This window comes from Danio rerio, chromosome 15, assembly GCF_049306965.1.
Source record: "Danio rerio strain Tuebingen ecotype United States chromosome 15, GRCz12tu, whole genome shotgun sequence".
NCBI classification, from domain to species: Eukaryota; Metazoa; Chordata; class Actinopteri; order Cypriniformes; family Danionidae; genus Danio; species Danio rerio.
Window position 1 is genome coordinate 30,917,205 of NC_133190.1, and position 16,560 is coordinate 30,933,764.

The 16,560-nt window shown below is 34.7% G+C and overlaps 1 protein-coding gene across 5 annotated transcripts; it reads left to right on the top strand.

The window, feature by feature from the left end:
* The first annotated feature begins 46 nt into the window (after positions 1–46).
* On the top strand, positions 47–14,456 carry pitpnaa (phosphatidylinositol transfer protein, alpha a). Of its 5 annotated transcripts, none has more exons than XM_073922844.1 (12): positions 47–179; positions 2,343–2,483; positions 5,350–5,380; positions 7,765–7,913; positions 8,046–8,137; positions 8,795–8,869; positions 8,985–9,068; positions 10,775–10,852; positions 10,934–11,044; positions 11,252–11,374; positions 12,408–12,473; positions 13,656–14,456. In XM_073922844.1, exons 5-11 carry the CDS (start codon positions 8,099–8,101, stop codon positions 12,453–12,455), a joined length of 558 nt encoding a protein of 185 aa, XP_073778945.1. In that variant the 5' UTR covers positions 47–179; positions 2,343–2,483; positions 5,350–5,380; positions 7,765–7,913; positions 8,046–8,098; the 3' UTR covers positions 12,456–12,473; positions 13,656–14,456.
* The last annotated feature ends 2,104 nt before the right edge of the window (positions 14,457–16,560 follow it).

Here is a 16,560-nt window from a genome sequence, read left to right on the forward strand (position 1 = left end):
CGCGGCTCTCCTGTCGACATCTTTCAGGAAATGAATTTAAAGAAATGAGAAATCCAGGAACTTGAGCTGAAACGAGTCACGGCGGGCAGATCTGAAGAGTCGACGAGGAAACTCTCTTAAAGCCAGTTTGAATGTTGGACACGGGGCGGCAAAGGAGATAACATGTTGATAAAGGAGTTGTAAGTATTTTAGTGAGATTTAGGTGTGCTGAAGTTTTCATTGTGCGCTGAACTTGGCTTTCAGGCGCGTGCTTGTTAACTTTCGCCGGCTGTTGACTAATGAAGGGGATTTATGTTTCAATTCTGGCTAATTAATGTTTATGTTTTTTCTTGGGAGAGTTCGTTTTTATCAAATTACGTTAGTTTGAATTAAGTTATGAACATTTATTTGGAATTATACTGTGTATATTTCAGTTAGTTCAAAAAGAGCCACATAATGGTTAGCAGACAGCAGTTACTTTGTTTTCTTTGGTCATTACTTTACATTTTGGTCATTTTTGGTCAATTTGCATTATTTGGTCATTGAAGTTACAAAACTTTACAAACCCAGGTACAATCAATGTGATTGTCACATGCTCAGTTCTGCCGGTCACGCGTCATAATGTACCGGTGTGCACCTCGCGTCATAATGCACTTTGAGACTTAAATTATTATACTGTTTTTTCACGTATTCAGGAATTAGATAATCCGCTAACCTTATTATGACAACAATATTTACATAACAAACGACTGGAATGTGTCCTGACTTGGTAAATATTGTATTAAACGTCATTATGTTGATGGTATGATGTCATGACAGCCATACTCGTCAAGTATCCCAAATCCAAATGGTTATGCAAGCTTAATGTGTGATTCCTCCCTGCTTTCAGTGTATATATTTAAGAAATAGGCTACTTTTGATGCGTCTCTAACATCATTTCTAGGATGGTAATTTTGTTAAAATCTTTTACATTGTTTTTTTTACAAAAGTCTTGTACATTTTTACATTGTTGTTTTAAAGTACAACATATGTTCTTACACAACTTTGGAAATTTCACATTCATGTAAAGAAATGTTTTAAAGCTAAGTCAAATTGTTAAGTTTCTATAATTCAACAATATGGCAGCACTTTAGACTAGGGCTGCACAATACATCATTTCAGCATCGATAGCGCAATGTGTGCATTCGCAATAGTCACATCGCAAAGTTGTGCAACGTTGAGTTGACTTTTCAATGTAATTTTTACATTTACATACACAAAACCATTATGCATGCACTGTTTATTTCACATTTATGCTTGTAGTTTATTTATTACATGTTATGCGTGATTCATTTACTCCCCTACAGAATAATCCCAGCCAATCTAAATTAATACATTTGGAAACACTCTAGGGACCAATTCTCACTATTAACTAGTTGTTTATTAGCATGGAAGTTAGGCTTGGGCGGTATCCAAATTTTGAGACCGTCAAACCGCCTCCATATTTTACCCCGGTATCCGGTATTACCGGCGTAATAAAAAAAATTATGACGTAAGGCTCAGACAGCGTCACCAAACTGTTGGCTTGAGCCTAAACCATTCAGAAACTGCATAACTTCTATGCAATCTTAGGCTCGCAGTCAGAGAGGAGAGGGAGAGAGAGAGGGAGAGAGAGAGAGCGCCAAGCGACGCACAACACCCCTCTCTCTCTCTCTCTATCTCTCTCTCTCTCTCTCTCTTACACACGCACACATCTCTCCCGCGATTTATTCAGAAGTTTACTCCCACACCGTAAGAAATCTGGTCGCGGAACAGCAGCGGGAATGCAGGGCTGTAATCGGGCCATAAAAATTATACCCGATAGGTCCCGAGTCCGACAGGTACATTTTGATTGACAGCTTTATTAAGTCGAACCCGTTTACAGCCCGACATTATTCAAATGTGCTCCTGCACACAGCTCTAATGCATTTTTTTCAAGAATGAGTCATTTATATGTTTTAACATCATTTATTCGTAACAAACGTAGACTATAGGCCACTTGAAAGTTGGAACAAATAAAATAAGTCCTCTGAAACATCGTAACATCTCAGCACTCTAACACTTTGCCTTTAAATTGGCTAACACAATTTAAAAAAGAAATCGTGCTTAACAAATCAAATTAAAATAAACTCTAAATGATGACGGGTATTTTGGCAATAATGAAATTAAGATAAAGGCTCTGCAAGAATTGTTTCTCCATTTCTCTTCACAATCTGGCATTAGGGCGGCGGTGAAGCTGAATATTAAAAGAATAATGCCACCATTAGCCTGTATACTCTGTCTAAATTATGATTATATGGTTTTATTAATATTTATTTATAATTTTAAACCCTGTACTCACCAAGATTAGGCTACGTGTGTTTGTGGAGGAACATTATTAAATCCACTGGCTTTAGCGCAGTCCTGCGCTCACGGGCTCCTGCAGCTGAACACCCTTTCCTGCTGCTACAGGTCGAGATGCAGAGTTCTGATCTGGCAAGTTTTAGGTAGGTTTGTTTGTTCATCTTCTACCAGTCAGGAACATGCATTTAATTTGCCATGACAGCAGTTTCAGGGTAGCGAGTGGCCTAGTCATTTTACCTGTCAGCTTGCGGTTTAGGGCTCTACCGTAATACGCAGTGTATGTGCGACCGCGAAATACCTGCGGCTGGAATAACCGCTCTTTCTGAACTAGTGACTGGCTTGACCGCCGTCAAAATTCTCTTTTTTTTACTACTTCGTCATCATTTGCTTCACCTTTGCAGGGATGGATTTTAATGCAGGGATTTGGATTTTTTCGGGTCTCGCCGGGTTCGGGCAAAGATCTTCAGCTCTAATGCAGACCTCTCGTTCATATTAACCACGTCTCCCTTCTATTCATTCGAAACTGCCAAACTGCAGGACACTTTGAAGCGCCCCCCCTCCCTCTCACCCTCTCACCCTCTCCCCCTCCCTCTCCCTCATTCTCTCTCTCTCCTCCACACTGTCCCGTGATGACAACCACACATACGTTTTTGTAGGCATTAAATAAAGGATATTTAATATTTTATGACGGTATAACGGTATTGAAACTCACACCGTTTCTATTTTTAGATCCCGCGGTATACCATAATACCGTAATACCGCCCAAGCCTAATGGAAGTTATTGAAATATTGGCTGCTATTGTTCTACTAAAGCACGTTTTCTGTATGATCTTATTCTACATCCCTAATCTTGCCCAATACCTAAACTACCTTAATAACTTTTAATTAGAAGCAAATAAGGAGTTTGAAAAGTCAAAATGGTGTGCCAAGAACAGGAATTGAACAATAAAATAAAAAGTATATCGCAACATATATCACAGAAAAACAAAATATCACAATGTCAGATTTTTTTCTATATTGTGCAGCCCTACTTTCGACAATACAAAAAAAATATTTAAAAAGCCACTTTAATTCAATTAATGTGTTATTAATGGTAAATGTGCTGTCATTTTATGAAAGGAAAAACTATTCAGGCATTACAGATGTGACATTTGCAGTAAAATCTCAAAACATAAATTTATAGAGAAAGCAAATGTTAACATTATATTAACACATCTGTCAATATTTTCCAAAACAACTAACCACAGAGTTATAGAAGCAGAAAAATATTAATCTGTAAACATGTTTTAGATTTTAAATGAGGAAAATAAACATGCTTTATGGATGTGACAAAAAAGTCAATGAGTTTACAGCATACAATATACTTTGTAGAAATTCTTTGAACTAAACTGCACAACCCAAAAGAAATAATGCTTATCAAAAGCATAAGAGTTGGCTCTCTATAGAACAAAAATGATTGATTTCATTTTATTTGACATTTGTGGCATTTATGAGGAAAAAATCTTAATTATGGATGTGACGTCTCTCTGTTAATGGATGTGACCGATGTGAAATTGGCGCTGTTGTGATTTTGGTAAATCAAATGTAATTGTTTGAAAACATTAACAGAGACATTTTGAGTGGTTTTTAAAGAGCTGTAAAATACTTGCTTGCACAAATAAAGCAGAAACGGTTTCGCTATTTTGACGAAAACTAAATTTTTTCATGGCAAGGTTGACATTTGCATGGAATTGCAATAATGTTGTGTATTTCATAGGGCTGGGTGAGTAATAAAAACTATAATCAATTATAGGTTCTGAGTGTCAATTTCGATTAATTTTCAAGGTCCATTTTTTTTTTCAATTACTTTCCCTATCATGTGTGGAGTTTTGCGACCCTGCTCTGTTAAGGCTACTTTCTACTTATTATATTATGATTTATACTTATTATGTTATTCTGATATTATACTTCTGCCAAGCGCACACGTATACGGTCTGGCAAAGTCTTCGCATACCCGCGCACCTCTCAAAAAAATGAAAACTACACATCACAATGACACGTAGCACAAGCTTTGTGATTGGTCGATTTGGTAGCGGTGACAAGGGTGGGCAGTGAGGAGAGCCACGCTTTAGGCAATGTGTGTTTTAATTTCAGTTGATCAGCGTTGAGGTTCAATAAAAAATAATAGATGGTGTGTTTCCTTCAATTATTTTAAAGTAAATTAATGCACCCTTCAATCAAAAATCTCTCACTTGTAATATGTGAGCATATTTATTGTACAAAACTTGTCAGTGAACTATGAGGGCAAAAACATAAATAAATAAAATAATTGTTTATTAATCGTAAATAAGTTAAAATGTTCAATTAATCGAGTTTTTGATTTTAGGCCAAATCACCCAGCCCTAGTATTTAATTTATATTTTATATTTGTAAATGTTTGTGTACATACTCTGTCATTTATTTATTCTGTCATTACATATTCTGTCATTATGCATATGGTCAATAATCTTTTAATTCCACAAGTTTTCTAAGGACATGGAAAAACCTGTGGATTTAAAAATATTAGGGGATTTTGAAATGTGAGAATTAATCCTGGTTTTAAAAGATTAGGGTACTTTTGTTTTGTTCAACAGGTTTATTTAAATGTGCTTTTATTTGCTGCTCTTGGTTAGAATAATAAGTTTTGGAGCTCAAAAATATTTTCAGCATGCTGACATCTACATTTTTTGATAGCTTTGGTTTATGGACAAATCTTACTTTCATGCATTTATTTTCTAAGCAAGTAAACTGATGAGAGACCGTGTTATCTGAACATGTTATTTCAGAATGAAGCATCACCAGTGCACACTAGCTGAAGTGTTCTGCTGTTTATACAACATTATTAATGCATTTGTCTATAGACTGTAAAAACGGGCTGGTTGCCAAGATGTCAAAGAAATGTATGTGACTGAATAAATGAAGAGTTCATAGGTCACTGTGGCATTTTTGCTGACATAATAGGCTTACTCTGTTTTTCTTTTCTTTTTTCAGTCGAATCGTCTTGCCCGTTTCTGTTGAAGAGGTATGTACTGTATTTTTTCCATTTGGAGTTTTTATGGTTTTATTTATAAAACATTTCCATTTTGGTCTTGGCACAATTGTAAACACTCTTAAGGTTTCTGGATATGTTTTTGGCATAATGGCAGTTTGTCAGTTTCTCCAGTTTTTCAGGCTCCACCCAGTTTCTTTTAATGGGTAGGACAGTTTAGACTGTCAAATTGATGAATTGAAGCACTGCCACAACAGTTTGTGGGAAAGTGGCCTGGTTAACTGCATGCCTGTGTATAGTAGATGAGGATTGATTGTAATTAATTGTAACCCGAGACTAAGCTTATATCATTTTATCAAGTGTACTGTCTCAGCTCACCAAGCAAAGGTTGAATTTGTTTTGGCGTTGTAATTTCTTGCCCACCCTGTTGTAGTATTTGTTAATTTAGGCTGGGGTGTTTGATATTTGAATGCCTTTGCATGGTCATTCTGTGTTTGTCTTGTTTGTATAAGAACTCATTGGCGATAAAAGAAGTCAGTTGTTCTTGTCTACAAGGCAGTGAAAACAGACACAGGTTTGGCACGTGAAGTTGCATTCCTATCAGTTCACCTGTTCAAAAGACAGCATAATGTGGAGAATTGAATTACCAAACCAGATAAAACAGGAAAGATGTTGAGGATGCTGCATTGTGGAAAATGGAATCAGACTGAATGTCAGTCTTTTCACTGGTTTAAAAATAAATAATTTTTTTGACAAGTAATTTTGCTGGAATATATTTCAAGAGTTCACACTTCGATATGCGTGACGCTATTAGCAGGTTTGGCATGCTGTCCTGGGAGAGAACCCTGAGCTCAAAGATAATTGAGTCCAGGCTCCTGCCTGGTCAATAAGTATATAAGGGGGTCCGAGATCAGGTCTCGAGCTCACTCTGATAAAGGGAAGAAAAGTAGGAGATGAGGCGAAAGGGGGGGATATTCTTTCAAAAGAAAGATAAGGGAGTAGGGCGAATTTGGTCTATTTATTGTAATCTTGAATCAGTCTGATTGGATTATTGCTGATTACAGATGAGAGATCAGCCGTTATCAATCATATCACGTGCTCCTCTCGAAATTATTTCGTAAAACTTCACTTACTAATGTAAAAAATGATATTTACACATTAATATATCTGTACACTATAATTTGTCAGTTTGTAAATGTGTCCGTATTCATCTGTTTTTATATTTAGATGGCATAATAATCTGTTGCACCCTTTAATGTACATTTCTAAAACACAAATAATGTTTTGCATGTGCTTAAAGGCATTTCAAGAGAGTTTAAAGCATTTAAGTACAAGATTTTTACAAGATACAAGATATGTTTAATAAATAAATAAAAACAAAAATACAAGATATTTTTAATAAACAATACTTTTACTGAATTAAAACAATAAAGACTATACAATTTCTGCTCCTGAAAACCATAAAGCACAGTTTATTTAACTTTTTTCGTTGCTCTACTGTAATTATTTTGCTTGCAATTTGTTTATTATTGTCCAATACATGATTCAAACCCTTACAACATCACCCCAATCAATCTAAAATAATATCATTTTTATTTTAATACATATATTTAAATAGCTTTTTGAAAAAAAAAAATCATTAACACATTAATATATATGTACTCTAATATTGCTCAGTTTTTAAATGTATCATTATTCCTCTGTGCAACAGATTATGGCATCTACATATAAAAACACTTTAATGTACATTTGTAAAGCACAATTTTATAACACCTAATCTTTTTAAAGGCTACATTTAACAACATATTTTAATTGTTCATTATGTGCATCAAAGTAATAATTGCTTCTATCATCATTCTAAGTGTATTATTAGACGGCACCCCTGGTATACATTTTAGCAGTTATCAATCATTACATGAAAACAATAAAAAGCCGTATTCTGTATGTTGATTCATTATCAAATTTTCTTACATTCTAAATAAAGATTTACTTGTAGTATTTATGTAAACAAAATGGTTAATATCTGCAAACTTACTGGTTGTTTTCTATACTGCAAAAATATTTTTGTACTCCTACAGCCTGTTTGGGATCTTGGAAGCTTGTCAAAGCTCTTATGCATTTATTGGAGACATTGGATAACATTTACTTAACATTAGTTTCCCATTTTTATATAAGCATAACAGATTGTCAGGTTGGAACTTCCTTTGGTGAGCCATAAAAAAACGGACAACTGCAGTCTATATATGGTTATTTATCTATGCAGATGTTGAATCATCTTTCAGCACTTTGTGTAGCCGTGACATGCAAATGGTGGACATGACAAAACATTCTTTTGTTTGTCATTACGACATGTTATTCTATCATTTGCAATTGTAAGAAAATGTGTAAAATATTTAATATTATTCTGTGATCTGCAGTACCAGGTGGGTCAGCTGTACTCTGTAGCAGAAGCAAGTAAGAATGAGACTGGAGGTGGAGATGGAGTGGAAGTCCTAAAAAACGAGCCCTACGAGAAAGAGGATGGAGAAAAAGGACAGTACACGCATAAGATTTACCGCTTGCAAAGGTAATAATATTATTAATTATTCAGCACTATGCTGTACTGCATTTTGTGGTGATAATATTAAGCAGAAAACTGTTCATAGACTGTATCTTAGGGTTTTTCTATGGGATTCTCAATCTCTTTTTTTATATGCAGTAAAGTGCCAAGTTTTGTACGGTTACTGGCCCCTTCATCTGCCCTGATTATTCATGAGAAGGCCTGGAATGCTTATCCTTACTGTCGCACAGGTACTGCACACTATCTCACAACTTTACTGAATATACTGGAGAATTTTAACACCCTGACATGGAGCAAGTAAACGACTGATACAGATAAACAATGAAGTTTACAACTGTTTTTCTTATTTTTTTTATGTGCTGCTTGCATTGTCATGCATCACTTCAGTTCTTACGGTGAGTGTAATGAAACCAGTGTAAATCTGTTCATGTTTTTATATATATATATATATATATATATATATATATATATATATATATATATATATATATATATATATATATATAATTTATTTTTTTTGTTAACTTAGAAAAGTTGGTTTCATATAGGTTGCTTTTGATTTATATATATATATATATATATATATATATATATATATATATATATATATTATTTTTTATTTATTTTTTTAAATACAGTAAATCTAAAATATTGTAAAATGTTATCGCAATTTAAAGTAAGTTTTTATTTTAATATATTTTAAAAATTTAGTTCTTTTCTAACCAATATTTTAAAGCAGTTATAGGATGCGGTACTGTTTCATTTTCTATAATTCTTCTTTTTAAATAATTTTCTCTTTTATAATTTAATATATTTTTTTTTCTTTTTAGAATTCTTTTTTTTTTTTTTTTTTTGTAAATCAAATCTGTTCTGTGTCTCTTTTACAGAATGAGTACATGAAGGACAATTTTCTAATCATGATTGAGACGTGGCACAAACCTGACCTTGGTGAACAGGAAAATGTGAGTAGGCAACCAACATTATGCAGATTATAATACACAGGACAACAAGAAGCAAAATTTGAAAACATTAATAAATCTTGCAAAACTAATCACATCCCTTCTGTTTTTTTTAAAGGTTCATAATCTTGACTCTGAACGATGGAAACAGGTTGAGGTGATACATATTGACATTGCTGACAGATCTCAGGTGGACACTAAGGTAAAGAAAATGCTCTTTAATTCAGATGCATAATTAAACTCATGTTTCACTTTTTTCGGTGGTGTAACAATAGTAGTCAGCTTGGACTCATTACTGTTTACGCTTCTATTGAAAGTGACATAGGGTGCTTTCACACCTGTGAATCGATTCAGTTGTTCCGAAACAGAGATTACTATTGCTACATTGTTGCTCTTTGCTCTTGGCGTTGTTCGCTTTCACACGGCAAAATTTCTAAACGGACCAAAAGAGCTAAAACAAGTCACGTGTGAGTAAACTCCCCTCACATTGGTCAGAGTTTCATGGTTTATATTGCAGAATCCTGCTCAGCTGTCAGGGGAGGTGGTTTTGTGGTGTTTGACAAGGTGCGTGCGACGTGTCTGAAGAGCGAGGAGGAATGCGGTGGGGAGGGCTGAAAAGGGTGCGCGACGTATTAAAGGCATTCGGGAGTCCCTGTGCTTTGCGGGAGACTCCTGAAACTTCCGGGAGACTTGAGATGTCTGTAATGAACTCCCGCCATACTCATAATTCTCTCTTCATATAGCCGTATGCATATTACATATCCATAAAACACTGTAATATAACCCAGCTCGGATCGTATCGCTTTCTCACTACAAACGATCCGCTCCAGAGTTCGTTTCAATCAAGCCAAGACCGCCTCATTCAAGCTATCTCGGAGCGATTGTTTTGGCGCGGATCCGAGAGCGATTGGTGGATTCAATAGAGTGCATTGATTGATTCAAAATGGTAAAGTGAGTGAAATATCTTTTAGCCACTAGAGGAAGCTACTTTGCTCTTTTCTTGTGTTTTGAAATGAAATATAGGATATATTAAATTTCTACTCAACAAAAGGGACTGATCGAGATGTATTTAGAGCTCTATTTTGAAGCTTTTACTTGTATAAAAAACTCATAGAGGAATTAATATCAACCACTTTATAAAGGATTTTTAAATAGTATATTGACGTCAAAAAGTATAAAGAACAAGTCACTCCCTGAGAGGACGAGTCACTAAAAAAATTTGAGTGAATCATTTAAGACCGACCTATTACTAGTGTAGGCCTAGACACTAGTGTGGTGGGCTTTAATATCCCTGCCTCTCCCATTTTCAAAATAAAAGTCTCACATACATAGTAAGTTTAATATAAGTTTAGAAAAACAAAAATAATTCTAATAATTTTTCTCACTTTATTCAGCAATGCCGAGGTATATCTATATTTCATTATATGACAACTTTAACATGCATCTCTTGTGACCTCTTGTGTTTGGATTTTGTTTTATTTTATCATGCTTTTTCGGGGTGCTCAAGACGATGCTCAAGTATTATTGAATGAAGGAACTGAAGTTACAAAAGTAGCTGCCAAAATGAACCATGACTAAACTATGATTTAGATGGTAATCGATGTGTTTTGGTACAACACAGCAAATATGGTATCCCAATATTGATAACTGATCACACAAAGTTAGTAGGCAGAGAGTAGCTAGTCTTTTGTGTTTATGTTTGAGCAAAAGTGTTTAGATTGTACAAACAGTCTAATTTGATCTAATGTGTTTTCATCATCCGGAAGTGCTTAGAAGAGGACTAGCTCAAAACATTTTAAACCCCATTTACACTTGCATTTAGTGTTATCCACTTGTGATTGGGTTTGCGAAAAGGTATAATGGGTATAAAGATACTGAAAATTGCTAATATTTCAAACTTTTCAACAGGACTATAAACCAGACGAGGATCCAGCCACTTTTAAATCACAGAAGACTGGTAGAGGCCCATTAGGACCTGATTGGAAGGTGCATTTTGATTCTGTATCTGAAGCTCCATTTATTTTTTTGTAGTCATGTGGCTGATCATGTAGTTTATGTGTGTTGCAGAAAGAGCTTCCTCAGAAGAAGGACTGCCCTCATATGTGTGCCTATAAATTAGTCACTGTCAATTTCAAGTGGTTTGGCCTGCAGAAAAAAGTGGAGGGTTTTATCCACAGGGTATGAAACTATGAAAACCTCATGCTGCATTCAATTTGACTCACTGCTTCTATGAACAAAATGTCTATTATAACATAACGGAGGTGTGGTTTAGAAAGATAAACAGTTAGTGTTTGTTCAATTTATTGGAGGGCTTGGTGTGCTGTTCTATTTATAATGCAGTGACTGACTACTATAACATTTATTGTTTGTTTGGTTTTACTTCAGCAAGAGAAGCGTCTGTTCACCAGCTTCCACAGGCAGCTCTTCTGCTGGTTAGACCGATGGATCGATTTGACCATGGAGGATATCCGCCGCATGGAGGAGGAGACACAGAAAGAGCTTGATAAGGTGAGTTAAAGGATTACAAAAAAATCCATTCTTCACTTGAGCCATTACACAATTTTTACAATTTTTAAAAAGCTGAATTAAAATGCGAGAAATTTAATTTAAATTTGGTAGATTTTCAACTAACTAAAAAATGATTTTAATTTAAGGTTTAGTTAATACTAAAATGACTATAAATAAAATAAAGCTATCATTCACCCAGAAATGCAAATTGGTTCATCATTTCATTGCTATATATATATATATATATATATATATATATATATATATATATATATATATATATATATATATATATATATATATATATATATATATATATATATATATATATATATATATATATTATTATTATTATTATTATTATTATTATTATTATTATTAATATTATTTATTTTATTTTTTTTTAAAGATAAATAAAAATCGTACTTATGTTTATCAATTTAAAGATAATGAATGACATCTAGCGTTTAGCTTTTGAAAAGAGACACAAAAAACTTCGTTTCGGAGTGGTCCCATGCAGCATGTGCCATTAGTCTGTAATTTAATAAGAGCAGTGGAAAATAAAAACATCAGGGTGTTCAGTATTTCAGTTTTTTGGTAATGATGCCTTTATTTCTTTATTATTATTATTATAATTATTATTGAAACATTTCTGTTTTTGAAAAGTTATTAAAACATTTCTATTCACCGCTGATGCAGTAAAGATTCTTGTTAATAATACTGATCAACTTTGGTCAGGGGAGATATTTTTGTGGCTGCATTGACAAAGTTGTGGCCGATATCCTCAAGATTATATATTTTATGTCTTAACAAATAATTGCTAAATGGCAGATATTGTCATTTTATATTGTTTGTGCCGAAAGAAATTAAAATTAAATCTCTTCACTAAAATTCTAATGTAATTGATTGCATTTAGGCAAACGCATAATGTAAAGTATGACATTTTTTATCTGCTAAAGATCACTTTTATCTATGTTGTTAAATTATTAAAATTTAAATATGAGCTTTACGTGGCCTTTTTCCTTTTTTGCAGATGCGAGAGAAGGATCCAGTGAAAGGGATGTCTGCCGCAGATGAATGAGGTGCTGCAGTTGGGACTGTGAGTGTGATTTAGTTTTGGTGAGCTTGTATTAGTTGTAACTTTATTTTGCTGTGCTGTTTGCATGCTTTTCTGCTATTGTAGCTCATCTGCTTCAATGTTGGATGTGCTAGGAAATGCTCTTCTGCAGACCTCGGTTATATTAAGTGGTTATTTAATTACTGTAACCTTTCTATCTTTTCCAACTGGTCTGTTCATTCTCTGGCATCAACAAGACATTTTTGCACGCACAACTCATTGCATTTTTTTTTATTTTTTTGCTGTTCTTTGTAAACACTAAAGATGGTTGTTTTATAGAAATTTTAGTCAATAAGTGGCTTCTGGAAACTCATACCAGACCATTTGTTGCCAAAAATAACCCAGGCTCATTGAAAATGCATGTTTTAAGCCTACAATTTTACAAAATGTAAAATGCGTCGCTCCGGCCATGAGTTTTTCGATGCATGTTTCAGATGACATCTACTAGAGGACGCTCTCGACAGTTTTGCAAATCTGAAATGCATTACTTGGGATAAGTTTTGATATACTCGTCAGATACACATCCTTTTTGTGCAAGTTCACAAGATGGTAACACGTGCCATACAGATCACTTTGCGTACGACTGACCTTAACGCAACCAGTAGTGTTTTCAAAAGCAATTGTAAGAGAAAAGTGCACTGCGGCCACATTGCGGCCACACTGCTTTTATCTGTTTTGTGGGACCGTGCTTTCCAGAACTTGAACCAAAGCTCTCTTCAGCCCCAGTACAATAGTACAAAGTGAGCTACTCTGCAAACTGACCACACCAAAAAAATGGAGATGCAAACGTATTTGAGCATTAAAAAAAAAGATGTTTTGTGGTATTTATTAGGGAAGAACTGCACACAAATAATCCTATATTTGTTGATGATGCAACCCTGTAAACCTACTGCAATCAATGGCGAAATGCGTTATGTGCTTTTATAATGTAGGCTGAAGCATTTATGTCCAATGAGCCAGTGTTGACCATCACCAAAATCTTTCTGCCTCAATCTGAGACTTAATTTGAAGTTCAGCAGATCGTCTTGACCAGGTCTACATGTATTGAGTTGCTGCCATGTGATTGGATGATGAGTGTCTTGCAATATTAAGCAGCTGAACAGTGATGCCTAATAAAGTGGCAGACACGTGTATAAATAAATGTTTGTATTTCTTCTTTTTCAGATGTCTGCAGCTGTTTGGCTGTGTCCTAGTATTGGATCGTTTCTCTACAGTATGATTGGCTGTTCTTTGTCTTCATCCTTCACTCCAGTAGTTTCTCTTTATCCACCTCTGTACAAAGAACATCTCATCCTGTGATGTTTCTGAGCATTTTTTTTTTTTTTGGTCTAGTCCATTTTCCTCAGATTTCCTCTATTTTGATTTTCAAACTCTGTAATTGCATTTCCATAAATGTTTACCCCCCTTTTTTGTTTAAGTTCAGCAACACCAGCACTCGTGTATTTAAACACCCCGTCACTGCTTGCATCTCTAGCATGTTAACATGCTTCTCAAACAGATGCTCCACCCTTAATATATTTGCTTGAGGCAGCTTCATCTTGCACAAATAAAAAAACTCAAGATGAAGCTGCCTCATGTCAAATGACCATGAGTTGATCGTATTAGAGGGCTGCAGCTGACCCATTGTTACTCATAAGCCACTTTTCTCAGGACTTTTTGTAGATCTTAAAAGACTGAATTTGAATAATGTGGTAATACCAGGTTTACAGTAATGAAGTAATGGTAAGCTTACTTCAGTTCTGCTGGACTTCCAAACAGGGTCTAGAGAAGTAAACATTGTGTTGTGTTGGAGATGTATTAGCACAAGGTTCACTTAAGGATTTATTATGAACTGTATTCAGATGTTTAAGTGTCATTCTGCTGCTCTGTCCTCTCCAAGACTACGTTTACTGGACATGGATACAACTCGTTTCATAATTGTGCCTCGACCCAATAATGATATTAAAAAGAGTTTATATTATTGTTGTCAGTGGTATGCATTTACTTATTTGGATGAAGTGCGACAACTCATTTAGAAAATACTTTTGTTCTTACATTATATATATACATTATATAAATATAAAATTTACGGTGAGCAAAGTAAATTTTAGACTTGTTATAGACATGTTTGTTCTATTGCAAAATCAGTAGGTAACGAGTATTAGCATACATAAAAGCATCCCATTGTCTTTTAAAGCATGAACAAGACTTTAAAATCCCTCTGCAGTCTAAACAGTCAAATAAGATGAGCCTCAAAGTGCGAACTGTATGTATTCAGATGTTTTTAAGTAGTCTACACCAATAATAATTGCAGGGCTTTAAAGCTTTGTTACTGGCCAGTTGGTCATTAGCATTTTTTGCTTATTCAGACCTGAACGCCCGAGAATGGTGTGGTTTAGCATGATTATCTAGTAGCTAAAACTATTGTAATTATAAAAATGTCAACAGTGTCATTATTAGGCCTATTATTATTTTTTCAATGTGGTCATGTCATTGGCCCGTGAATTCCTGCTTTACAAACCATTTCATGACTGTAAATCATAACAATGTCAAATTAGCCATCATGACATTAGTTATCAATTTGTGGCTCTTTTTGGATTCTCAGAAGCTCTAGAAATTAAAAATGTAAAACAGGAAATATGTTGAGATCATTGATGCTGTTTACATCCTCAAATTAGCGTTTTCAGTGTCTGCGAACATCACTTGTCATTATTCTGCCATTAAAATTGTTGGTGTTTAACTGTTGACGTATTAAATAACGTTTTATTGAAAGTTGTAAGTATTTATACTTTTGTCATAATTACAGTGACATAAGCAGTTTATTTGATTAATTATAAAAATGTATTTCAACCGCATGTTTATTCAGGGAATAATGCATACAGTTTCATAACCAGTAAACTTCATCACCAGCCTTTGCAGGTGTGACGTTATTTGGCAGAACTTAAATTAACAGCACCAACCTAATGGCGATTAGATGTAGGCAGTTTAACACTGTAACAAATAAATTAATTCAAATATTGTAGTCCCGGTTATGTCCACACATTTCTATTGAAAAAGTGCAGTAATAATAACTAGATTATTAAAGTTCGTCAGGACAAATTTTCAGGCTGGCTTGAGAAAGCCTGTTCGTAAGAGTTTATTTAAAAAGGATAGATAGATAGATAGATAGATAGATAGATAGATAGATAGATAGATAGATAGATAGATAGATAGATAGATAGATAGATAGATAGATAGATTATAGTAGTTTGAAAAAGTACTGACAGACAGAGATAGATTCAATGTTAAGTCAATGACAGTCACTTAAAATGGAAGTCTATGGGATAGTTGCTAGGGGACAGTATCTGGTTGTTAGGGGTGTGGCTAGAAAGTTAAAAGGCCATCAATGATTGGCTGCTGGCTAGACTGAGTTAAATGAGCTCAGCCATTAGTCTGTAGGACAGTCTGGTGCAGAGTTATGAGCTCACAGAGATGGATCCAATTTAAAGTCAATGACAATCTTTGGAATGGAAGTCTATGAGACAGTTTCTAGGGTCCCATAAGTGGTTGCTAGGGCGTGGCCAGAAAGTTAAAACTCCTCAGTTACAGACAGGTAGTCTGAGTTAAATGAGCCCAGCTAGAAGTCTGTGTGACAGTCTGATGCAGAGTTATGAGGTCACAAAGTTTGGTTAAGTCTACAGGATTTTTTCGTCGGCCCCGCAATGTTTTTCGGAAAACCAAAAGTCGGATTGGTCGTAAAAGATATAGCACACCGAGTCAGACCAGTTTGGAGGTCTGGTGTGAGTTTGGTGGTCATAGCTCAAAAGCTCTAGAAAGAGATACTTTGATTTTTAGTCTCAGAAGAAAAATAGGATTTCAGTAGTCTGGCTTGCTTTCACAAGCCAGCCTAATAATAAGCAGTGTATGTTTTAATTAAAATCGCCTTACCTTAAGTCTGAGGTAACGTTAATTAACTTGGCTAATTTCTTCAGTGGGGAGTAGTAATCCTTAACTATTTGGTGGAAAATAAGGCTCCATAGTAATCATGAAGCTATTTAGTACAATCTCTCAAGATGTTTAAAATATTTTAGCAAAATTTAGTTCGAAGTAA